At 40.1% G+C, this 26,664-nt stretch overlaps 1 protein-coding gene across 2 annotated transcripts in view; it reads left to right on the forward strand.

The window, feature by feature from the left end:
- The window catches only part of AOAH (acyloxyacyl hydrolase), a 158,160-nt gene that overhangs the window by 90,154 nt on the left and 41,342 nt on the right, over nt 1-26,664 (forward strand). For both annotated transcript variants that reach the window (XM_072783485.1, XM_072783486.1), the window contains exons 13-14: nt 3,202-3,293; nt 20,798-20,880. In XM_072783485.1, coding sequence (XP_072639586.1) covers nt 3,202-3,293; nt 20,798-20,880 — 175 coding nt within the window. The remainder of the gene's footprint in view (nt 1-3,201; nt 3,294-20,797; nt 20,881-26,664) is intronic.

A 26,664-nucleotide genomic window follows, 5' to 3' on the forward strand; every position in this document is an offset into this window, starting at 1 on the left:
ATATTTTATATCATTGTAAAATCAGAAGACTATCTGAAGCAATGCAGTAGCTGGCTAAGTGCTCACTGGGTTTCTGATGCTTTTTACAAACTGAGGAAGTTTTTCTTGGTAAATATTAAGTCTTTCCACATATGTACATTTAAGGTACATTTAAGACGAGTTTCCTGAGAACATAAATGCTCAAGAGGAATAAGCAGGAGTTGATGAGGGAGATCTTAATTTGCATCTTTCCTGCCTTAAATGCCTGAAATATCTTGGGTATAATGTTGCGTGAATAAGGCTTTTAGTGTGTAATGTGATATGACTTAAACATTCTCTTTTTGCTAGGGTCTATAAAACCTTTGCTATTAAAGGCCATTACTTCTCATTTTTATCTACCAAATTTACTAAGGTAGAACAAGTATGTCGAGGCTTCCATTTGTCTGCTCAAAACCCTTCTATTATCTGGCAATAAACTTCACCTCTCTTAAACCTGGGACAATCCACTTGGAAAGAGACACTAGGTGATCCATCCAAGCATGATCCTTTACATAGTGTACGGCTTCTGCTTGGCAAACTGCTCTCCTTACTGCCCTTAAATCCTCCCAACATTCCTCTTGAAGTAGATAAAGTAATATTCAACAGCCATCAGAGATACCAAAACTGATGCAACGGTAAAGCCCCATCTTTGCCATAACACCGTAAGTGAAGTCTAAAACACTTAACCAGGAAAACAGAGATGTGCATTATTTCAGGGTTAATCAAGTGACCAGGAGAAACCTTTGAAACCTGGTAACCTGACCTTCCTGGGCCTTCCAGAGCTCCAGTTGTGGGTTACAGACCCACCCTGGTCCCCACTGTGATTCAGCATCAGCTGTCATCTGCTCCAGCTTAACTCCTGGTGGGACCGATTCCAGGACTGGTTGGGGCCTTTTTTGAGAGCAGCAAGAAGTCCCAGCTTCTCCCAGGTATTTGAGATCCATTTCGTCAGATGGATCCAGAGAGACTGAATTGAGAAACCCCACTTCCCAAGATGAAGCTGCCCGCCATTTCCTCGCCTGGCATTACCCCTCCTTCCACATCTGCTCTTCCCCCCACTGGGAAGATAAACACCTTATCACCCACCCCTGATAACGGAGCTGGATGGAATATGGGAACCACTTCCAATGTGTCATATCCAAATGGTGGAGTTTTACTGTATTGATAGAGCCGGACACAGAAGTCAGAGCTCCTGGATTTCTAGAGTAAAGCCTTTTCCTACTTTGCTGACACACTTCAGAATTGCCATCCCCTCCCTTATTGCTCCAGGCTAGAGAGAACATCAGATGTATCTCCCAGTGCTAGCAGGGTTCCTGTCTAACTCCCTGTTAAAGGGAGAGCCGGCCTGTCCAGAATCAGAAGCCTAGTTCCATGCTGGGTTCCCCAAATCCAAGGTTGTCATTATGCAGATGACTGAAAAAAAAAAAAAAAAACAGATTGTGGTATCTGGGAGTGTCATATCATTCTTTTAACTTCCAACATATTCTACAGGCTGCTAGCTTCCTTCATAGGGTGCATGAATTCTGTCTACATCTCACAAGCCACCTGCTTATTCATTGTCTCCGCTTAACACATCTTAGGAGTTTCAAACATCCTGTTTGTTTTTCTTGTCTTCTCTGGAAGAAATGAATATTCTCAGATCCTACAGCACACACACATTGTAAGCACAAAGACCTAGGGAAAAAGTAAGATTAAGAAAAAACAGAAAATGTTTGATGTATAATGACAGGAGAAACAGAAACCAAAGCGAGAGTGTCTGACTAACAATAATGGTGGAGTTTTGAGCAGAAAGTGGTGGGTGCCTCCTGCTAAGGGCGTGACAAAATGCCAGTCACTGGAACTGTATGGTGCTTCAAGACTCATCAGGAGCCTCCTTTGCATGACCTTGTTTCTGCTTCTTTGATGGAAATAAATCATAATTCATACATTATATTATTATATAATTAATACATAATTATTATGGTTATTAATGATAATACATCGTTGTTGTTGCTGATTAACATGGTTAATCCCAAGAAGCCATCCTTCCCACTCACCTCTCTTCCACTTCTAGCCTACCCTGCACTGAAAATCATACTTGGGATAAGAATAAGGATGGGGCCCTCATCCACCTCCCCCTATATCCACTCCCAGCCCCTGGCAACGACCTTTCTACTTTCTAGGAGTTTGACAGCTCTAAATACTTTATATAAATGGAATGATACAGTATTTATATTTTTTGCAAAACTGGATTATTTCACTTAATATAATGCCTTTAAGTTTCACCCACATTGTAGCATGGGTCAGAATCTCCTTCTTCTTAAAAGCTGAATAGTATTCCATTGTATGTAGACACCGCAGTTTGTGTGCTGAAACTCAAATATAACTGGGCATCCTCTATTTTTATTTGCTAAATTTGGCAACCCTATTCTGAACACATCAGTCAAGATAAGCTTTCACTAGAAATTAGAACAGAGTAGAGGTATGTCCCAGAAGGCATTTATAAAAGGAAAAATAAGGAGACATAGCTAACATCATTTTCCTTCTGTGATTTTGCACAAACCATAGAAATGTGGTTCAAGTGAATCCCGGTTCTGTCCACTCTTCATCAGAAGTTCTTGAACTGGAATCTGTGCAAGAGATGCAGGGGGTCTGTGAACTCCCTGAAATCATAGGCCATGTTGAGTATATGTGGATCTTTGGGAGTAAGGAAGCCCAAATTAGATTCTCAAAGGTGCCCGAGACTCCCAAGGGGGTCAGGAGACACTATGTTGTAGGGCATAGCTTTGAACTCGGAGAAGCCATTTGTGTTGGGGGCTTGAGTATTATTACTCTTTAGATGGTTAATTTCCTGAATATCTAAGCTAAAATATGGAGAAAATTTCAGCAAACTTAAGACTGGAATGTTTACTCATCTACTGGAGCATCCTCTTCAAATGAGAGATGAGTTAGATGAGTTATAAGCTGCCATGCATTTAGCATCTTTCACAGAAGCTGAATGGAAGCCAGTTCGTGAGTGATGCTGATCTTTGTGAAGTTTCTGATGATAAAGAGGCATATCCTTCATATATGTCAAAGTTCCTTAAAGAGAGAGAGAAAAAGAGAATGAGAGAGACAGAGAACAATGTCTAGGCAATGGATAATCTTACTACCTGTAAAAAACAAATGACTGTTTTTATAATTGCCACTTTATTTTTTCTTTAGAAATCCTTCATCAGTTTACCAACAGCTCTTACCAATGAGCTCAACTGGCCCCAACTCTCTGGCGTTACTGGGTTTCTGGACTCGAGTAGCGGGTATGTATGTTTGAGTACCTTTAAACCTTTCAATGTATCTATGTGAGGAAAGAACAAGAGATGGGGCTTGCGCCCAAGATGTTGAAATGGGAATTATTAGGAATTGCTTCTAGAACATGAGTAACATACAAGAAACCCACCACTGACATAGAGAATTATGCAGTGGGATGTAATGCGAATTGTATTTTATCAGTGCTAGCAAGGAGGAAGTATTCCTGCTGCAGGGGCCCTGGAATTGACCTCTAATGGAAAATACATAAACACATCACCGAATTTTTCTCATTCAAGGGGGAAGGATGTTTATTGATTATTTACTTTCAGAAATTAATATTTAGAAAGGTAATGGCTAAAATTAACAGGCAAGTTGCAAGATCCTAGAATCACCCTGGCTTTAACGCTCTGGATTTGAACGTAGAGAGAATGTATGGCGAATCTGAGTGACACACAAACCCAATTTGCTATGTGTGATGGGTGTTGACTCAGAGCATGAGGACAGCCATTCATAGGGTAGCACCCCATTTTTTAAAAGTTAATAGAGGACATTGTGTATCATGAATAATTTATTTGACTGTTATCTTATTATCTTCACTCATTCATCTACAAATACTTATTGAATACTTACTACCTAATCAGGCACAGATGCTATAGATGTTTCAAAGGGAAAAAGACTTGACCTGTTTCTACAACCAATTACAATCAAACAGGGCAGATAAGACCAAATACAAATGATGATAGAAGAGAGATGCGCCAAAAGACAACTCTCAACACAGAGCTACAGATTCACTATGAAAAAAAAAATACATAGAATTAATCAACAGCCACTTCTTTTGGAGTGTTAGGCAAGGGGTCCAAACCTTAAAGGATTTATGAGATTAGGGTAATGAAAAAGGTAGAGAAGAGGCTAGGAAGGCAACCAACCTAAAGGAGAGGATACTCATAATTATGTAGGACTCATCTGTAAATGTAGGGAAAGCAGAGGAGATGTATTTTCAAGTGTAGATGTAGGTTTTCAGGTTTAATCATGTGAAAAATTGGGTTAGTATAACAATACTAACAGTATCGGTGATAGGGAGAGTAAGATGTAACCTTCACGAGGAATTCTCTATATACCAATCACTGTCCTGGGTGTTACGTAGAGATTTTTCTCATTTCATCTCTTTGTAAGGGAGGTGGCATTAATTTCTGCATTTCACAGTTGAGGAATCTAAGGGTTAAGTAGACAGGTTAAGAAACTTGACCAGGGTCCCACATTAATAAGTGATCTGTCATCATGGAACCTGGTGTCACATTGTACCAGAGTGATTTGGTGAGCAGGATCCGCCTTGCTCCCAGCTCCCAACCTGTATGTGCTGTTTTTATTCCACCTGTGGGAACATGGCTCTCAGGAGTCTTTGTCACTTTGTCTGAAAACGCCACTATGGACTGGAGAAATGACTAAGAACTAGAGGAGCCCTCCCCTGGGGACATGTGGTGTACATCACCTCAGAGGTCCATCGGGGCCCCTTGATAGGGCGCCCATGCTCTCAGTGGTCTGGGGCACCCTGAGCACCAGCCTCAGCCCCTCTCTCCTCAGCTGCACCTGCTATTGTCTTTGTCACCTGGAACACATCAAGAGATGGCCCTGCTGGAGCAGCTTCCTGGAAGAAAGACTCTTTTTGATCTCCCCACTGCCGACATTGGAACTGAGAAAATAATATTTCAGTGGCTTCCACAATCCAGCTGTATATAAAAATACCTGAAAGTTTCTCTAAATTAAGACTTTTATGACAATAACAAGGGGAATTCATTATGAATGAGAAGTGGACCTAGTTTATTATCCTTTTAATGGAAGCTTAACTTTAAGTTGAACCCTGTAAAATGCAGCCACTTTTTGACCTAAAGTCTCACAAAGTTGTGGTGGAGGAAATACCAGTCTGATGTTTAAAATTAATTGCCAAGTAGTTTAAATCTTCCCTGGAGTCATCCAAAGAATGAAAGACTCGACACGCCAGGCCCAGCTGAAATGAAAACTCATTTCCTCATTTCTTTCCGCTTACAGCTCACACTCACCAATAGGTACGCCACATCTCCTGCATCGAATTTTCCCAAAAACTCTACCCCAAAATGGTTCTTGCTCACAAGCACACTGTTCAGTTGTTTTTAGGGTTTTTTGGGGGGGGCGGGGAGGGAAGGGAGTGGAAGGGGGAGCCAGTGTCCTTCCTCCCTTCTGTGTCTCTTCTGTCCTCACACTACAGGTTTGCTCCCTTCTCAGTGCGCAATCCCACTAGGCCTCCAGTCACATAGCCATGTCCACTGTCATCCCATCAGAGCCCAGCAGGCAGACAGATCTTCCTTAGGAGAAAGGCAGTGGAGAGAAGGGGAGAGGAAAGTTGCCAGCCTTCAGACAGTCCTGGGTTATAATCTTTATAAGGGCTATGCAGAGACTTCTGACACCATCTCACAAAGGAGGTGCCGGTCTCAGTGCATTTTAGGTAAACATCACTCCCATCTTGAGCTAGTCTGTGCTGACTTAGCACCTTCTAGTATTAGACTCTGTGTTGCCATTTACAAAGACTCAGCCTGCCTGTGCAACTCCTTCAGTGTTGACTCTGAGTACTGTCCTTACCTGTTGTGTTCCTAAGAAGGTATGCACCGCACCCGGTATGCTGTAGGGTAACCTACCCTGCTGGAGCTTTTCTCTCTGTGTTTGTGGGGCCCCAGGCTATCTAGTTGTCTCTCACCAAGTGCTCTTTTTGCCACCTGTTTCTGTGTGCTATGCCTGTGTTCTCTGCCACACAACTGAAATGGGAAAAAATATATTCAGTTCCTTTTGATAGGAAAGGAAATTCTCTGTCTGAAATCTGAGTTGCCGTGGATTCCCCTGTTACACAGACATATAACAGCATGATACTCGTGTGTCACCACTCAGGATGCACCCCGCCCCCAACAGCCAGCAGTAGGTCCTATTAAACTATCTCTATAATCTCATGCAAATTATACGTGCAGATAATCTATGCTGGGCTAATCTCCTTCTTAAAAGATTGAAGATTTATAAAGTGTATAAAATATTAAAGAAAGATTAGAGTATGATGAAGATGCTCTTCTGGTGGAATCAGGAGAATAAAAAGAATATTGACCCAGAAGCAGCAGTTGTGAGCCATGTAGGCCACTTCCACAGGCATTTTGAGCAAATGTCCTTTTGAGTCCAAATGCTTATCAACACAGGATAGGATTTATTGATTTCTCGATTCGACTGGATCTCTAGAAAGTGCTTCCTATTATCTGTGATCGGCCTCATGCTTTGTGTATTAACAATGTTCTCTGGAAAATGTACCTTGGAAAGCAAAAGAATGCAGTTTGGGAGAGAAAATGGTTGCTTTCCTTTTCTTTTTCCAATATACCCTTCACCCCTCAAAATTTAATATCTTTTTTGTAAGATAAATGTAACTAACTGAAATCACACTCATGCATTAAAAGACAAAGGCAACCCCTTACTTTTACAAATCTTTACATTCTGGGGAGCCTGGGTGACTCAGTTGGTTAAATGTCTGACTCTTGATTTTGGCTCAGATCATGATCTCAGGGTCCTGAGATGAAGCCCCATGAGATGGAGCTCTTCACTGAGCGTAGAGTCTGCTTAAGATTCTTTCTTTCTCCTTCTCCCTCTACCTCTCCCCTGCTGCTAGCGTGTGCTCTGTTTCTTTCAAAAAACAAAAACAAAAACAAAAAACACAAATCTTTACATCCCTCAGTTGAGTCAACATTAACAAAAATCTGTTCTCTTGATTCTCAGACTCCAGAAAATTCAAAAAGCAATATCCTATAAAACCACGTGTTTTATTTCATTTTCCCAATATGATTCAGAAAGTAATTGAGTGATTCAAGGCCAAAAACAAAAAACAAAAAACCCACCTTGTGAGGTTGGTAGCTTACAGGCTGGGAACCCGATAATAACTAACATTGGGGAAGAGAACTATAGCTGTGAGTGAGAAGAAAAAGATACTTTTTAAAGGATTGAAAATAGTATTTCATGGTCAGATCACCTTTGAAAGCAATTAATGTAAGAAAAAATCCTATGTAAGTTAAAGAACCCAAGGCCCAGTAACACATATGGAAATACGGAAAACAATACCAAAATTCAGGAAGGAAGGGCTTTTGGTTTAAAAGCAATATCTAAAATTCCAGAGCCCTGTCGGTGGGGTGGAGTAGAAGGAAGACCGTGTTTACAGGTACAAGGGTTCTGGTTCTTTATGGCCCTCGGTGGAATATATAGCATCCTTTGACTTGACTGAAGTCAAGCTGTACCTAGACATCTCTAAAGTCCTCCCCCGTGTTAAGCTCAGTGGCTATAGGGCAATGTGTTATTAAAGTCTACAACCTACCTCATGATGCTGCTTAATTTAGAAGCCTTGGATGAAACTTTTGGGGAAATATGCTCCTGCTTCTCCCCACCAAATATGCTTTTCTTCACTCTTTAAGTAGCTGTGCCTTCAGACGAGACCTGGCTTATTTTATGGGTCAAACATTCTAGGAACCATGTGTCTCTAGGGCCAAGGTTTCTGTGACACAAAGTTTGAGCCCTGCATAGTAAGCCCCGTACTGTGTGATACTGGGTGCTGGACCAGCTATTAGTTTTATTGGCACCCCATAATTCTCTTTATGGGTACTATTTCCTCCAGGCAAACCTCAGAAAGGGAAACATAATTCCAAACCCTTAACAAATATAACTGTTTGAACTCAACTACACCTAACCTGAGCATTTATGGCTGTCCTAATCCCTTTCTGAAATTGAGGCCAGGGATGGTCCAGTCAGTAGAGTTCTGCAGGCCAGGGATAAATGGTAGAGAAGTCCTGTAAAGCTGAGAGACAGAGAGGACTAGGGGTAAAAACAGGGTAGCAATCAGAGCTTTTTAAAAAAAAGGTAAAGTTAGCCACAAAAAAACCATGAAAGCCAAAAGAATCAAGAGCAATTACTGAAGTTATCATATCAAGTTGGAGGGATAAGAGAGATCAGTAGGTCAACATAAAAGGATGCAAACTACATGGAATTTTCTAGAGTAAATATTGCACCCTCTGCCTCTGGCTTAGATTTGCTATTTGGGGCCAGAAACATAGCACATGCTTAGAAAGAAACAGACAAAGCTATTGTGAAAAGTGGCACAGTAATGCTATTCAAGGACATTTAAAACACACCTTTGATGAGAGGTGTCCTAGAATCTGAGTGTTAAAGGTTATCTATTCTCTCCAACCCAATAGACATTATATGAGAGAACAATTTTGAAAAGCAGTGTATAATTCCAAACCAAGTCACTTGGGGTGTTAAAAAGAGAAAATTGGAGAGAAGGGATTTGCAGCTAAGATTTGCTAACCTAATTTCAGGTTTTAAAAAAAGGCATGTAAGTACTAAACAGTAATGGGCTTAATAACCTTATTAAATCCATTATTCAAAAATTACATGTGATGAAAGTGCCAATGATTAGCCATCTTATACTTATACTTTGAAAAACAAATAATTAGCCAGAGAGTTGGTCATTTGATGTTAGCCAAGGCTGATTGGAGTGGGATATAGTCTATATCAGTGATTCTCCAAGTGTGAGCTATGGGCTGACGCGAGGTGGGTCTCTCAGACCTTTTCAAAGGATCCACAAGGTAAAAACTATTTTCACAACAGAACTAAAATAGCATTTGTCTCTTGCACTGTGCAGCCATTTGTACTGATGCGCAATAGCAATGGTGGATGAAGGCGCTGACATCTGAGCAGGAATCAAAGTGGTGGCACCGAACTACATTAGTAGGCACGGTGTCTTCACCCCTACGTGGTCCTGGTTTTAAAAAGATGGGGACATCTGCCCCTGAAAAGTTCACCTATAAAGCAGAACAATTATTAATTTTATTAAATACATGATTTTTAAATGATTTCATCTGATGAAATGGGAGATATGCATGAAGCACTTTTGCTGCATAACAAATATGATTGTCTTAAGGAAAAGCACTTGGGTAAGGGAGCTGAGAACTATAGTCCACTCCAATCAGTTTTTCATGGAACACCAGTTTTATTGAAAAGAACTAGAAAATAAATTAAAATTATTCAGATTGGATATATGGCAGATATTGTATCTGAAATGAGAGAACTTCAAGGAAAATAAGTGACAGTATTGATTGTTAATCATAAGATTTGAGCTTTCAAAGAAAATTTTGAAATTTTAAAAACTTGCATTTTCTGCTAAGAACTTGACAGCTTCCTAATACTCAGAACCTTTCTAATAAATATGTAGTGCTAGCAACAAGGATGATTTTCAGTATTGATTCATAAAATGTTTCTACATTTAGAATATCCGGATAACTCAGTGAGCTAATATTTTCTAAATGACCAGTATATGATATATAAAACCATGAATGGGTAAAAGATCCATTCAAAGTACAAGATAGACCAATGCATTTTAATGTAATATGGTGCAAAAAAAAGTCCATTGATATAATTTCAGATTCCACATCGCAACTAATCAGTCTTTAAAAAAATACCACATCTCAAGGTTTGGTGTAGAATCAAAGAAGGCTATCCATACTTGCCTAAAAAAGATATTAAAATGTTACTCCCAAAAAATAAAAAATAAAAAATAAATAAAATAAAATAAAATGTTACTCCCTTTTCTAACTACATATATGTTTAAGATGAGATTTTCTTCATATAATTTCATCAAAACAACATATCACAACAGATTTAATGCAGAAGCAGAGATGAGAACTGAGCTGTCTTCTATTAAGGTTAGACGCTAAGGAAAGTTGCAAAACTGTAAAATGATGCTATTTTTCTCACTAATTGGAGGAAGAATTGGAAAATATACATTTTTCAGAAAAAAAAAGATATGTTACTTATGTTAACATGTAATGAGTCTATTATTATTTTAAATGAATTAATTGAATAGTCTTTCAGGGGATCCCTGGGTGGCTCAGTGGTTTAGCGTCTGCCTTTGGCCCAGGGTGTGATCCAGGAGACCCGGGATCGAGTCCCACATCGGGCTCCCTGCATGGAGCCTGCTTCTCCCTCTGCCTCTCTCTCTCTCTCTCTCTCTCTCATGAATAAATAAATAAAATCTTTTGAAAAATAGTCTTTCAAATTTCTAAGTTTAATTTCTAACACATAAATATTGACAACTATAACTCACATAAAGAAAACTCTCTGGGTTCCTAAGTAATTTTAAGAGTATAAAATGGTTCTGAGAGCAACAAATTAAGAACTTCTGTACCAGGGAGTGAATATGAAAAAGAAATGTGGCTGTGGACAGAGGCTGGTGGATGCCAACATGTAGAAGTTTGGGAAGAGAAGATAAAGAAGGACTAGCTCTCAAAACTAAAGAAAACTAAAAGGGTTCAGTGTCCTGGAAACCAAGGGAGGAAAGTGTTTCCAAGGACAAGTGACCGTTAGCCAAATGCTGCCAGAGGCAGAGGAGAACAGGAACGGAGAAGGAGCACTAGGTGTGCAGGGTGGTGATCAGGGGAGACTGTACAGAAACGTCCCAGGGGGCAAGATGAAAGCCTGATTGCTGAGAGCAGTTTTCAGGAGGTAATGAAAGAAGTGAACATCAATAACTCATTTAACAACTTTCACTATTAAAGGGAACAGAGAAAGAGTAATGGCTGGTGGGGAATAAAAATCAGGGAGAATTTTTAGATGAGAACTACTGAAGCATGCTTTTAGTTAAAGGAAGATCCAACAGGGAGAGAAAGGTGGATGAGGGAAGGAACCAGGTCCTGGAGAGGGCAAGAAGGGTTGCAGTGTAGGGGTGAGGCACTGCCCCTCAGGCAGAAAGGACCATCTCTGGACGCTGTGGCTCCTAGCCAATGACTCTCTCTGCCATATACTGACAAATCCCTCCTCCTGAAACAACTTCTCCCTTTACTCATTTGTAAATTTTCACTTTTTAATTTAATTACTCAAAGCATGTATACGTTTTCATCTTACAAAAAAATATTGAGGTACGTAAAGTAAAAAAACAAAGGTTGGGCGCCTGGGTGGCTCAGTCAGTTAAGTGTCTGCCTTGGGCTCAGATCATGATTCGATACAGTCCCAAGTCAGGCTCTCTGCTCAGCAGGAAGTCTGCTCCTCCCTCTCCCTCTACCCCTCCCCCCTGCTCATGGGCACGCGCTCTCTCTTTCTCATGCTCTCTTTCTCAAAAAAAAAAAAAAAAAAAACCTTAAAAAAAAAAAGCCAAAACTTTCCCCCAATTTCATCCCCTATTCCAGGAGAAAGCTGTTACCAATTTAGTGTGATTTTTTTTGTGTGTGTGTGATTTTGTTCAGATCCCTTCTGTGCAATTACATGTGTAAATCTGTGCATAAAGAAATAAATATGTCATTGGGATTTCCCCATAAATGACATTATATTGTGTATAACATATTGTAAATTAATGCTTTGCTTTAACAATACTTCTTGAAGCACTTTCTATTCCTGTGCAGTTCTGCGTGGTATTTCATAGTATGGGGTTTTTTTCTCCTACTGATGGACAGTCAATTCCAAATATTCATTATATCCAGTAATGTCATAATGAACATTATATAGTTCTCTTTATGAATACATGTGAGGATTTCTTTAGGAAAAAAATGGCTAAGTCCAAATGTAGACATTCTTAATTTTTCATAATCCCTCCAAAGAGACTATCCCAATTTATATTCCCACAAATAGTCTATGTGAATACTTGTTTCTCCACATCCTCACCAATACTGAATATTGCCCATCTTCTTAATTTTTTTCCAATCTAACAATATTTTGCTGTTATTCTAATATGTGGCCTCCTGGTTAATAGTGAGTTTGAGCATCTTTTCGTGGGCATTTACACCCACCTTTGTCTTTTCTAGTTACCCTGTGTTCATGCTTTGACACTCACCACTCAGGAGTCAGTTCCTTTAGACAGCCTCTTTACGCCAACCCCCCATCTAACTGGATGATTCTCTCTTGTGCTGTTACTGTGCTTCTCCAATACCAATGCCACCTCACCTGCCACAACTGTTTATGTATTGTCTCTCTACTCCACCCCCCACACACACACCAGACTCTGAGCATCTTGAGTACAGGAATCAGGCTTGCCTTTGTTCTGTAGCCCTAGACCCTGACACATTATGTGGCACCATAGAAGGTACTCAATAAAACAATTACTGAATACATTCATAATGATACCACTTTACATTTGTAGAGTGCTTTACAATCTACAAACCTCCATCCCTTGCATTTTCTCAGATTGCCTAAATCAAATCAGATTTGCAGGAATTAACATTTCAGGAAAAACGCTAGGGATAAGGGAGGAGGAATGTAAACAGCATGAATTGAATCACCAGCTGCATGATGTGATGCATATAAAAATAAATCAGTGTAACTCAAGCCCTTGGACGTCTAAGTGTGTTCTATAATACATATTCTATAAGAAATTAGCAGATCATTAAAATATTAAAATGACCACATGGTCAACAAGTTGGAGATAATGAATTTCAAGTAACATATCAATTCAGTAGCCAGGCAGAAGGAATAAAACAAAGGAGAGATATGCTAACAAGTGAATTGGTCAATAATAAATAAGCCAAGCCTCAATGTAAAGTTTTGCCCAGAATGATAAAATTGTGCAATCTAGGTTGATCAAAGTACGGAAAAAACCCCAAATTTCTCTAGCAAGTTTCCTATAACCAACTGAACCTGAGATTTTCAGGCTGTCTCCATGCTCACATACACATCACAGAAATAATTCATCGATATTCTGCAAACACTGTTCTGTGAAAGACTAATTCTACAAGCTGTCACACACATTTTTCAAATCATTCCTGGGTCAACTAGCTTTTGGAAATGCTGCTTTGAATAAGGACAATCACGTTTATTCAGTAGAAGCTAATAAGAGCCTTTAATAAGGGAAAAAAAATCTATCTCCAAGGTTTAATACAGAATAGTACCTAAACTTACTTGACCACAGAATTATGTAGAACCTCCCTCCCCCCCATCTCTCTCTCTCTCTCTCTCTCTCTCTGTATTTTATGAGGAAGATACATCTCAAGAACCTGTTGTTTCACAGCATCCTTTGAAAAAGGCTGTTTAGATTATTAAAACAATCTTTTGTGCATCACAAGTGATCTTTTTACCTTTATAAGCATCCGCACCTTAAATCTCTCAGTTTTATCATAGGTTAATATTTATGCTGATGCAATGGCCTAGAATCAAATCTGAGGCCAAAAAAAAAAAAAAAAAAAAAAACAAAAAAAGCCAGCAGGGAAACAGTTATCACTGCTCCAAGCTCTGAGGACAGAAGGAAGAATCTTAGTGGGAGGTTAACCTAACAGGTAAGAAGCCTTGTCTGAGTACAGCAGCTCATGAATTATTGAACACAAAGCCCATGAAGTCTATTTCCCTGTATTATTTGCTGCTCCAAATTCAAAATCTATCATGCTGTCTGACTAATCTTTTCATGTCTGAACTCCTAGGACCTCCTCTATAGCCACCCTCACCCCTGCACACACCCCTGCATAATTAGCCCATTGCCAGTCTTCCTGAATACATAACAAGCTGTATTCTCTGCCTGTTTAGCTCTCTCTGAGAGATTGTTCCATGATGTGGTGAATTAGAGGTTACACAGGGATCTAGTATCAAAGGACTAGAAGGAATTTTAGAAGTTCTTTAATCCATCTCCCTGGCCCCATGCTGATCTGACTTCCAACCCACATCAGAAAGAGAACTATCCACCCTTTTCTTAAAATTCCTAGCAGTAGCAGTCCCCGGATAAGGACTGCCCAGTCTCCAAATTATTCAGTTTTATCCTAATTCACTCCCCTGCCCCAACCCTTCTCATCAGATGTTACCGTTTATCTTTCACTGACCCTGCTGCTGGTCTTCCATACCCTAGTCTTTTTTGTGTGTCTTATCCCCTATGATGCAACTTAATTAGGATTTATAAGCATTTATACCCAAACTAGCAGTGCTCTGCAGAGAGTCAGAAATCGCCTCAGGAATTTCACCAGGACCTGATACACCACTGTTGCTTGCATTCCATACTTGCTTTATCCCCCAAACCTCGGACATGCGAAGCCCTTTGGTCTCTCCACGTAGGTTCTGCTTTGAGTCAACATAGGAGGTGATTTTTTTTTTTTTTCAGTTTTAAATCTACTCCTTTAATTTGCATCATGCTTGAGGCTCATTCTTGGTTTTATTCTTTGTTTTATTTTGTCTTCCATTTGTTCATAGAGAAATGGTGGGTCATTAGAAGGCTGTCAGAGAAAGGATTTTTTGCATGTTACCTGAACCCGCACTGGGGAAAGCAACCAGTAGACATTTTGTGTGAGATTTACCTATTTTGAATTTTGGTGTTAGAAATCAAAAGATGACAGTGTGTCTTCTCGTGAAATGCCTGTACTTTCCTGCAGTAGACAGAGCTGGTCAAAGTGGGAATTTAACATGGCGCGTTTCCAAGCCAGCCCTGAAGGTTGAGGACACCAGCGTCTCAGGCATTGGGGATGGTAAAAGGAAGAGAACCTTCAAGTACTTCAAGTACTCCTCCTTTGCCCCTCTCAAACTACACTATCACCCCTTCTGCCAGCCCATTGGACTTGATTTTAACTTGGTACAACAGAGGGAAAAGGGAGAAACAAAAGGTCACGCTGAGAAAATTGAGCCTAAGTAGGGATAGAGGAAGAGAAGCGGGGGGAGGGTTCTAAGCCAGAGTAGTCAGCACAGTTAACCTTACTATGCACAGTATCCTCGGTTTCTCCTATTAATTCAAATTCAACTGACCTTCTATACAGATGACTTTCAATCTAGCATTCTTCTCAGTTTGCTAGCGTCTCAAAAATATTGTGCTATAGACTTCTCAAAATATTGTATTGATTTTTCTGTCTTCTCTGGATTCTTGAGCACTCCATGAAAATTCAACCCCTAGAAATTATAAGACAGATTATGCATTTGAGGTAGGATGAAAGAAAACATTATCTTTGATTATGTGAAATATTTTCTAAAGTCTAGTACAAAGCCTTAATCTCGAAATTATGCATACTATTTCTCATCAGAAATGTTAATGAAAATATTCCTGATTGGCAAAGATTTTGTATCCTTGTATCCTTGTAAAGAAAGATGCAACTAACTGTATCTATAATATTAATATCCACACTATTTACTCTCCATGAGCAGGCCATGAGCAAAACAGTATTTTGGTACATAAATTCCATTTTTAGAATTATCAAAAATAGTTATGGCTAAATATTGGTAAAAATTATCTTCCCAGAGGAAAATAACCCCTCTTTATTGACCATGAAATTATTTTAGCATTGAACTCAGATCTAATGTCCATTTCCCATTCGCTTTTTTCAAAATATAATAAAATAGTCAAAGCAGAGGGCGTAAATGATGCAGAGTATAGAGCATTCATTTCAGGCTTCTGGGTAAGATAGCAGATTGAACAAAGCATTGCTTCTCTCCCTTGAGAAACCCCATTAAAATGACAGTAAATGAATTGGTCTACAAGGACAAAGAGAACAGGAAGATCCAACAGCCACAAAGCATTGGAAGCCAGAAAGCAGGACAAGAGGTAACTGACCTAGTCGACTCAGAGAGCTGCATCCTAATCTGGCAGAAGGGAATGTCAAGAAGCAATCCAGTTTACACTGCAGACTCCCCAAAAGACCTGGAGATCAACTACATATGGTAGCTCTAGAAATGGAGGTGAGAGTAAAAACAAGTGTCAGTTGAAAGATTACTGAAGAAGCAGTTAGATCCTCAGACTCTCCCAACTTTACACAGGTGGGCAAATGCCTCTCCTTACTGTGGTATAAGACTAGAGGTTTATTTTTCTCTGGAGAAAGGACTGAAAGATAAATTTGAGGATAGTCTCCAGAAAATAGGGCAAAAACTAGGAAAATTAGAAACCAGAGCCCAACTGACCCAATATACAAATAATAGGGGTTCTAAAAAAAAAAAAAAAAAAAAGAAGAAAAGAAGAAATCATCAATGAAATAATTCAAGAACATCTCTCAGAACTGAAAGACCTGAATTTCCAGGTTGAAAAGGTCTATCAGTGACTAACACTGTGAATGAAAATAGAGCCACACCAGGTCTGTCATCACAACATCAGAACTCTTTGAACAGATGCTACTGTGGGCTTTCAAAGGATCAAGACACAGAATAGCTTCAGACAACAACACTAGGAGACTAGGAGCCAATGAGCTGATGATTCCTTCAAACTTCTGAGGGAAAATGATTTTAACTTAGAATTCTATAACCATCTATTCTGGTTATCGATTGTTGAGTAACAAAGTACTCCAACTTTAATGGTTTAAAACAACAACCATTTTCATTATATCTCACAGTTTAGGGTATCAGGAGTTCAGGAAAAGTTTGGCTGGCCAATTCTTCCTCTCCAGGTGACATTGACCATAGTTACTCAATGGTATTTACCTACTGGCTGGATTAGAGGGTCCAAGATGGTTTCACATACATAACTGGTGCCTGGGAAGGAGCAGTTAGAAGACCGGGTTTAGCTCAGTCCTTCTTCCTTTCCAGATAGGGACTTTTTAAAGATAGACTTTAATTTTTGAACAATTTTAGGTTGATAGAAAAACTGAGCAGAAAGTACAGCATCCCTACACACTTTCTCTCTCTTCAATTCTATTATTAACATCTTACATGAGTGTAGTACATTTGTTTTAAATGAAGAACCAATATTTACATATTATTCTTAACTAAAGTCCATAGTTTATCTAAGGGTTTGTTCTTTATGTTGAACCTTCCATGCACTTTGACAAATGCATAATGGCATGTATGCACCATTACAGTATCATGTAGATGAGTTTCATTACCTCCCCTCCAACAAAAAACCTCCTGTGCTCCACTTATTAATCTCTTCTCTCTCTCCTCACATCCCTGGAAACCACTGATTTTCAACAGTTTCCATGGTTTTGCCATTTCCAGAGTATCATGTAGGAATCATACAGATATAGCCTTTTCATATTGGCTTCTTTCACTCAGCAATATGTATTTATGGTTCCTCCATGTCTTTTTATGATTTGATAGCTCTGTTCTTTTAACTGCTGAATAATAGTCGATTGTATGGATATACCACAGTTTGTTTACCTATTTACCTATTGAAGGACATTTTGGGACATTATGGTTACTTCCATTGCAGGGTCCTTTTACATGATGTCTCCAGCAGGCTTCTTAAATGGTAGATCAGGGCTTCAAAAGACCAAAATTGCCAGACATCTTAAAAATCAAGCCATAACTGGCACAGAATCACTTTTATCATACTCTATTGGTCAAAAAAGTCACAAAACAGCCAAGATTTAAGGGAAAGGGTGTCAAAGATAATGAGGCTATCTCTAATCTACTACACTGGTCAATGAGAAACAAACTCTGTTGCTCTTGGAGGCTTATTTACTTCTTACTATTGATTGCTAAGCAAGAAGCTGATTCATCAGGTTTGGGACTACGTCTATTTAACAAAATAATCACCTATACCATAAATCTGTTATTGTTACATAGTGACTTATAAACGCCAGAATCCTCTTTCCTACAAGAGGATTCTAAAATATGTAGGGTATCCTAGATACCCTAAAAATATGTAGGGTATCCTAGATGTGTCTAGTCTAGCTATGTCTTGTCTAAAAGACCTTTCTCTAAGATAATGAAAGTTCAGGGACCAAGTGAACACTGTTAGTTCTCTTCTTGAAGTTTTCCCCCAACATGTCTTATTAACCGCATTTATGTTTATACTTATGATGTAAGCTCTGTCCCTGGGCCTACCTTTACCTCACTAAATCAAAAACTGGAAACATTTTTAGATACCAAATGTTAAAAAAAATAAGTTACTTCCCCCACATCCTTCAAAAGTTACTTACAAACATTCTCCATGGGAAAAAATAAAAATGTGGTCTTCTAGAAAGTAAATAAGTCAGGAAGAGGTGAAGAGCATCCCCAGGATGATGAAGATGGGGGCTCCCAGGATATCTACTGAGCACCAGGGTGAGAAGGCATCAAGTCCAGAGTAAGCAGGTCAAGAGGTTTCAGGAGAGTTTTCCACAAGACAAAACAAATAAACTGTCTGATAAGGAAATATTGAAAGGGGATCAAATAACTGTAAAACATTTGAGGGTAAATTGATGATAAATACTTAGAAAATTAATCAAAGAAACAAAAGGCTGCTATTAACTCTAGGGAAATAAAAGAATTTAGAAGGGAAGAAAAAGCAACCATAGATCAATTGTGAATAGTTAAATCCTCCTCTTGATGGTGGGAAGTGAATAGATAATACCAAAGACTACAAATCAAGAAGTGGACTTGAAAGTATGTTATTTAGAGATAAGAAAGAAAATGCCCAAAGACTCAGTCAGTTAAGGCTGAAATTAGTTGCCTCTGAGACTGAGGAAATGGGGAGGGGAGGGAAGCATGGGTTTGAAGTTTTATCCCTACAAGCCTTATAGACATAAATAGTGCAACTGCCTTTGCTCACATTCACCTTTTCAGGGAGGCTTGCTCCAACCACTCTAACCCTATTTCCCCTGCCTCCCTCCCTCCCTTTTTTTTTCATAGCACTTACCACCTTCTAGCATCTTCTATAATTTGTTCATTCAGGATGCTTGGTGGGTTTTTTTTTCCTGATGAATGGCAATAATACAGGGGTAGGGGTCTTTGTCTTCTCCATTTACCAATATGACCCAGGTGCCTAGAAGAGTGCCTGGAATATAGTAGGGCTCACTAAACATCACTCAAGTAATACAAATGTGACTTTTTAAAACTATGTGTATGGGTAGGTTTGATTTTTAAAAATAAAATAAATCATTCCCCTCAAAACTCTACCACAAAGCAAAAATCCCATACTTAAAATATTGCCCAGACATCTTGCTCTTCTATCAAAAGATATTATCATTAGTTTTCTCAGACTTTAAAAAGAATACTATTTCAGTGTATCCCAAGTGCCCAAACCTGATACATGCTTACCTTTCTGAAGCACTGAGACAGTTGGCAAGCACTATAGTATAATAAGTGAGACTCATGTAACGCAATAAATGGTGATTTATGTAAAGTTGTGAGATATGAGGTTATTTTAATGAAGAGAAGATACAATACATTTGAAGAATAATCAAATACTTCTGAGTTTAATTATTATTCATTAGTCTATACCTGGTCTTATTTCAAAAAGGATTTTAGAGAAACCTATAAAAGTATAAAGAACATAACATTAAATTATGTTCAAATTAAATGAAAGCTTGGCAAAAGGAGATAGAAAATCAAAGATGGCATAAAGAGAAGCCAAGAAAATGACTTAAAATATGTGCAGTTATAAGCTGATACTGGTCACAAATTTGTCTCTGAACTCTGTGTCCATTAGTATTAGATTCAGCTAGAGGTAGCCAAGAGACTCAACATATGCATGGTTAAAATAAGATAAGGTTTGAGTTTATTTATCTCACATGTAAAATTTCAGAGATATGTAGTCCAGTTCTGGTATGGGAGCTCAGCTCCACTGGTCCTCGAGGATCCAGGGTCCTTCTAACTCACCCCTCTGACTTCCCAATGTAGAAGTTACCCCCATAGTCCAAGATGCTAGCATGTCTATTCTGAACAGCAAAATGGAGAAACGGGGTAAAGAAGGAGCAAGCGGCACCTGCCAAATGTTTCCTAAGAAATATTCTCAGAAATTGGATACTTTTACCTCTTAGTCCAGAATTGAGTGAAGTGGCCACTTGTAGCTACAAAGGAAGCTGAGTACATTAGTCATCATGTGGCATCATCATTCCCTGTTAAACCTTTTATTAAAATGGATGAAGCGGGGAGATGGATCAACAGGAGTGTCTGCCATCTTCATAGCAACCGAAAGAAGAAATATAAGGTCAGGTTCAAAAATCAATGAACAATGTATAGAATCGTTGAATCACTATATTGCACACCTGAAACCAATATAACACTGTATTTTAACTCTACTGGAATTAAAATTTAAAACTTAATAAAAATAAAAATTTTATTAAAAACACATTTCTTAAAGATGACTAATTGCTCGAGAAACTTATAGAAGCTTTTGGTAAAAAGTTTAGAAAGGGGTGACTCTGTATGTGGGATTGTCTAAACAAAACCACATTTTTAGCCAACAATGAACTGAACTCAATGATCTAAAAACTCAACTTTGAAAACTTTATTCTGCATATTTGTGTTTATTTATTAATAAAATAAACATTGAGGTTTGGGAACATGACTGAAGCCTGAAATTAAAAAAAAAACACGGAAAGAAAAAGAAATGAAATGAAAAAAAAGAAGACTCTGAAGGTCTTTACAAAAATAAAAGTTGAATCTTACTACATTGATGCAAAGCATTTTATGGGACTGTTCCTTATAACAACTCTTAATAATGTATTGACAGTTTAGAGGAAACATGTCAGCAGAGATTTGATTTTTCTGAGTTCATTTGGAACCACCATTTTAAAAAATCATAATAAAATAAAATTCTGTTTTTTGAACTTCATCATGTGAATGTCCTGATATTAAATATGCACGAATATATTTGTTTCAGAATTAAGGAAAACTCTATTTACCTTCGATTACGGAAAAGAAACCACTGCAATCACAGAGACTACCAGAATATTTCAAGAAATGGTATGTAGCTTTCCACCTAAGCCTTTTATTTTTTTTTATAAATTTATTTTTTATTGTTGTTCAATTTGCCAACATATAGAATAACACCCAGTGCTCCTCCCATCAAGTGCCCCCCTCAGTGCCCGTCACCCAGTCACCCCCACCCCCCACCCACCTCCCCTTCCACTCCTCCTAGTTCGTTTCCCAGAGTTATAAGTCTCTCATGTTCTGTCTCCCTTTCTGATATTTCCCACTCATTTTTTTCTCCTTTCTCCTTTATTCCCTTTCACTATTTTTTATATTCCCCAAATGAATGAGACCATATAATGTTTGTCCTAAGCCTTTTAATGATTGATTTTATTTCATAAGTGTTACAAAAGCTGAGAATTAGATAGCAAGGGCCACATAATAAAATGAACAGTCTCCTTTTCCCAGGACCAGGACCCTTTCTAGAGAAGGGCGCTGGGATTGCAGCATCTTACCCACAGCAGAGGAGAACAAGAACATGATGCAGTGAAGGCCTACACCAAGGGAGCAGGGCAGTCCTCCCCCAGCAAAGTTCTAGAAAGGCCAAGGTGCAGACCTTCAAGGCTCAAGAGGCAAGACTTAAGGGGCCATTAGTAGAACAAGGGCTGAGCAAAATCCAAGTGATTGCCAAGGCTCTGCCCTTCCCTCTGTGCAAAGTCTCCCGCATTTCTACCGGGGTTGGCGTTTTAAGAAAAATGGCTAAGTGTTTGTGGCTGAAATCCCCAAAGCTATTACGGAAAGGAATGCATTTTCAGAGTGTTGTAGAGACTTGCAGGTCTCCATCAGCTTCCCGTGTTTCCCAGGACATCGGTGTCCTCTGGGATTGTTTCTTACCTACATGGTTCTCAGCTCCCACCTTGGGCACAGAGACAGTCCATTGCCACAAGATTTCAGCCAAAATCCTGATTGACAAACCCATGTCTGCTAATGCCGAATGAATTGCCAAGCAATGTTTTGTGCCACCATAGTGACGCGGAGACAGCAGACCATTAGGGTAGTGTGTTGCCACTCCATCTCCCCAAGATCTTACTCATCAGCCTTGGCACTCTTGCCCGCTACGCCCAGATTCTGCTTACCATTCTAAGAACAATAGAAGGTTTCTTACTAATAAAATGATAGCTGCTATGTATTGCTCTCTTACCAAGTGCTAAAAATACTTCGTGTGCAATATTTCAGCTTTTTTTTTCAACAACCTATAAAGCATGTATTACTATATTTCTTCAGTTCTGAGATACCACTGATGATAGTAACTCTGGGGAGTGTTGAGGGAGGAAAAAAGAAGAATTACAACGTGCACAACTGATTGCAGCACTCAGCTCACTATCAAACGTGTCAAAATGTATTTCTCAGAATTGAGCAATTATCATGATATCCACACAGTTACAGCTGAGAAAACAGACATATGGAGACCAAAAACCTTGCCTGAGATCACAGGCAGCAAGTTGCAGGGCTGGAATTTGTAGCTAGCTTGTCTCGCTACAATCAGACACCAACGGAGGTACTACAGTCACTGGTCTGTGATCTGAGATGATCTCACAGAAAGAGATTGGCCTCACCTCTCTGCATATGAGCACCTCGGACAAAGTCGTGGAAAGATAGAACTGAACCTGGCTATGAATCATCACAGGTATAAAGTGAGCTGCAGCCCTGGCACTGTCTCTTTTCCATCAGTGAGATATCCCAACAGCCCCAGTGTTCTCTGTTCACGTAGATTGTAAAAAACAAAGAACAGGAATGCCTGAGTTGAATATCATGCAGCTCTAGAAAACGATGAGAGTCCATATATTTGTACTTAGAAAGACAAAACACTGCCAACAGAAAGATCAGGATATACAGCTGGACGGTCTAGCTTAATTTCTACTAAATGTTTTAAAATAAAAGGAGAAACTAGATGCACACAAGATTGGTAGGAAATACACCAAAATCATTATGTTTGATGAATTATGGGTAATCACTTTCCTTCTTCTTTTACTTTTCTGTTTCCTGAAGATTTTATTTTTACACAGAAATAACCTTTGGGGGGGGGACTAGAAAGAAACCGAGTGTAGGAACAGTAAAGGGCTGGCCCAAGATCCCATAGCCGAGGGTGTCAGGTGAGGGCAGGAATAAGCAATAGGACTCTACCAGAAACAGGGGCGCCTGGGTGGCTCAGCGGTTAAGCTCACCTGCCTTTGGCCCAGGGCGTGATCCTGGAGACCCAGGATCGAGTCCTGCATCGGGCTCCCTGCATGGAGCCTGCTTCTCCCTCTGCCTGTGTCTCTGCCTCTCTCTGTGTGTCTCTCATGAATAAATAAATAAGATCCTTAAAAAAAAAAAAAAAAGGATTCTATGAGAAACGCGGGCCATAGGCTACTCTTCCCCTGTGCCTAGGACACAGCATTTCCCTGCCTCACAAGACCACAGACACGTCAACCCAACTTTGCTTGCTACCCACAATGAATACAGAGATCTTTTGTAAAATCAAAAACACCAACGTAAGATATTCGAAAAAGTACAAAGTACAATTTGTAGTAGACGGTTCTCCCCTTCGTGGTACGCTGTCTTGACAGCATTCCTTTAAAATTTAGATCGTGGAGATAAAACGGGAAGAAAGAGATGGGAGGGAAGCCTAATCATGAAAAAAACATGCATGTCAAAATGGGATGAAAACCTGCGCCTTCTGTCGGGCTCATGTCTAATGAATAGATGGCGGAGTGTAAGGGGGGGGGTGGATTATTTCCTCCCTCTTCTTTAAATTTGCAATTCTTAGAAATACCTAGAATGTACACTTTGTCTAGGACGACTTCTTTGAAGATGCTTTTTGACTCTTTTTCTAAGGATGTAATCCTAAGAGGGTTTTTATTGCAGCTGCTGCTGTTGTTGTTTTAGTTTCTCATAATTACTCATTATTTAATGTTCTGGTTTTATTTCCAGCCCTTCTTCCTATTTGCTGTTGCTTTTCCTCACTACGGGTTTTCTTTTAATATTATGCAGCCTATAACCTGACTAGCCGTGCCAAGTTATTTCAATTATTCCCTACGGTTTTTATTGGATATAGGAAAAGTCAGCCTTCTATGCCTTGCATATTTATGGCTACACTTAGGTTTCAGTACCAGTGAGAGAGGGGCAGGTGGAGGGAGAGAGAGAAGGGAGAAAGAGAAGAAAGAGTTGAATAGAATATTAAAGACTTTCTTAAAAATTGTATAGTAAGAATTAAAGGAACAGCTCTTATTTTCGTCTTGATGTTTACGTACAAGATCTGGAAAACGTCTATAGATCCTTCTACTGTGAACCAGTGATCCAGTGGCTACCAGTGATTATAAAGCATTTTAAAATGTAAAATCTTTAATTTGGATTCTGATTCTCCAGCATGGGGGTTAGGCCCAGCAAGCCTCCTGCTAAATCATTACAGTCACCAAAGGAGATTGTTCGCAGTGGCTCCTACAGCTTCCAGCCTGCCCCAACAGCCCTGGGGTAGAGGGGCCAGTGTAGTGTAGCAGAAAGCATCAGAACACCTCACAAAATGTCACCCCACTTCTTGGAGATGTGCAAAGCAAGGCCCAGAGAACAGACCACAGAAATTTTCCCTTCTTGTTACTTCATAAAATCTCCTTTCCTTGCCGTGTAAACTAGTAGCCTGGTTTTGAATTCAGGCCCTAGAACTGGTGTGCAACATGGGCAAATTGTTTCCTTTCTCTGCATCTATAAAATGGGGGTCATGTTTCGATGAACACAACTGCCAAAGGTAACCTGGGATATCATTCTGGGTTGCCTAGACAACAAGCTAGCTCCAGTGGGCCGCCTTCACCCTCTTTTGCTGGGAGAAAGGCTGCACCCAAGGTCAGTCTGATGATGGGGTTCAGAGAACAAACCCTGCCTCATTAAATTTGCCCCTTCTCCAGGAAAACCAATTTTTAAACCACATCACATGACGTTGTGGAATTCATCACAAACCCCAGATGGGGCCCACTTCGCACAGCCGGAATAATAACAGGCCATACCTGAACTTCACAGAGCTATTAGAAGGTTGAATGGGAAAAATGCAGTGCTTGCTCAATGTCCATCATCATTGCTGACTCCACTTACCACCTGTCCTGTTGTTTCCTCAATATTTAAAAAAATCAGTTACTTTTTCAATGTAAAGTGTTTCTTTAACCAAACAAGTAGATTTGAAAACATAAAATACATTTAAAAGACACATGTCCATGATGGGAAGACCTGTTGCTCCCAGAGGGAAAGGATAGAAAAAGGGGGTATGCCCTCTTTAAATGCCCCCCTTAGGGTTGGGCCTCCAGACCTGTGCAGGAAGGTGATGGGAATGGGTGAGGGGCAGTCAGCTGGACCTGGAGAATCTGGAAGAAGAAGAGGGCTCTCTGTGGCAAGAAAAAGGTGAGCTTGGTATAGGAGTGGGAAGTGATGGAGCCTGATAAGCAGCAGGCCTGAGCTTGGCTAAGGGGAGCTGGGGCTGGGGCCAGGGGAGAAATAGGCAAACTGCGAGGGAGCCCTGAGGAATGGGAATTAATCATGGGTACAGCCTGGGCAGCAGGCTAGAGCTCCCCTTGCAAGGCTGGAGGAGGATTGGGGTGAAGGGGAGTGAGATCTGAGGGTGGAGCAGCTGAGGATGCCTGAGGATGCATCAGGCAAGGGATGGAAGCTGTGGAGTGGGAGAGACTGGAGAACAAGCCTTGACTGGTTGAGCTGGGAGCTCTAGAACGTGCTACTACAAGGAAGAGAAATAGATGAGGGATTTCAAAGATGATCACCTCTGAGAGGCAAGACCTGTAAGTGTGGGTACCAGTCAATATCCAGCTGGGAGTCTGATGAGGCATACAAGGACCCCCAAACCACCTCCCAAGCCCATGCTACGTGTTCCACTTTGGGGGGCCTTGGCATTGGGCCTCAGGGTCTCAGGGCCTCAGAGCCTCATGCCCAGTGAAGATTCAATGAATGCTAGCTTTTATTCAGCCCTTTTAATCAGACCTTTATTCATTCAGGTCCTAGCCTGACCTTTTTGCCCCTCGTTCACACGTCCAGCAGAACCAACCTCTCGCCTCATCGCACAAACCCTTTGTTGCGGTCTCTGTTGTCACCCTTTCCTTGGTTTAGCTGAGTTTCTTGCTTCAAGTCTGACTTTCTGGTGTGACAGAGCACAAGCCCCCGGCAGGGGGGTGGGGGGGGGCAATATCTGTACTCTCAGCACTGAGCTCAGCCTCTGCCACACATAGTAGGGACCTGTCAACCAGACACACTCTCTTTTGAGCCTAAATAACTTTCAAGGGTTACATTCAGCCTTTGAAGAGAAGAAAAGCACACACAGTAACCCTTTGCCAACCTGAATACCTCCACAGTGGGCAAAAACCACCACGGGCAAGAGGACACTTCATCTTTAAAATAAAGGGTAGAAGAAAACAAATGTTAAAGGGGTAGTCAATAGGTATTTTTAAGGAAAGAAAAATTCATGAGTCATCCAATTCCAAAACAAGCAAGACTCATCTGCTTGAAAAGGCAAACAAACCCCAGCCCTGGGGCCCCCGTGGCCCACAGTGCACAGCCTGCAGACGAGGCTACGCTGACTGACCCACTTATGGGCCTCATGTAGCATCTCCAGCTTCCAAAGGAGACTTCACTAGCTTGGAATGTCCTTTTCACCGGCAGCCTTCCTCATTTTGTTTTTGCAGGTTTTAGCAAAACCCTAGTGTAAACACCTATTTCTGGGTTGTTTTGTTTACAGAAAGCCAAAAGTGCTTACTTACAGGAATCTTTTTTTCCAGGCCCCATCTCCCATGCGGTGTGAGGCCA

Source organism: Canis lupus, chromosome 18 (genome assembly GCF_048164855.1).
Source record: "Canis lupus baileyi chromosome 18, mCanLup2.hap1, whole genome shotgun sequence".
Taxonomy (NCBI): domain Eukaryota; kingdom Metazoa; phylum Chordata; class Mammalia; order Carnivora; family Canidae; genus Canis; species Canis lupus.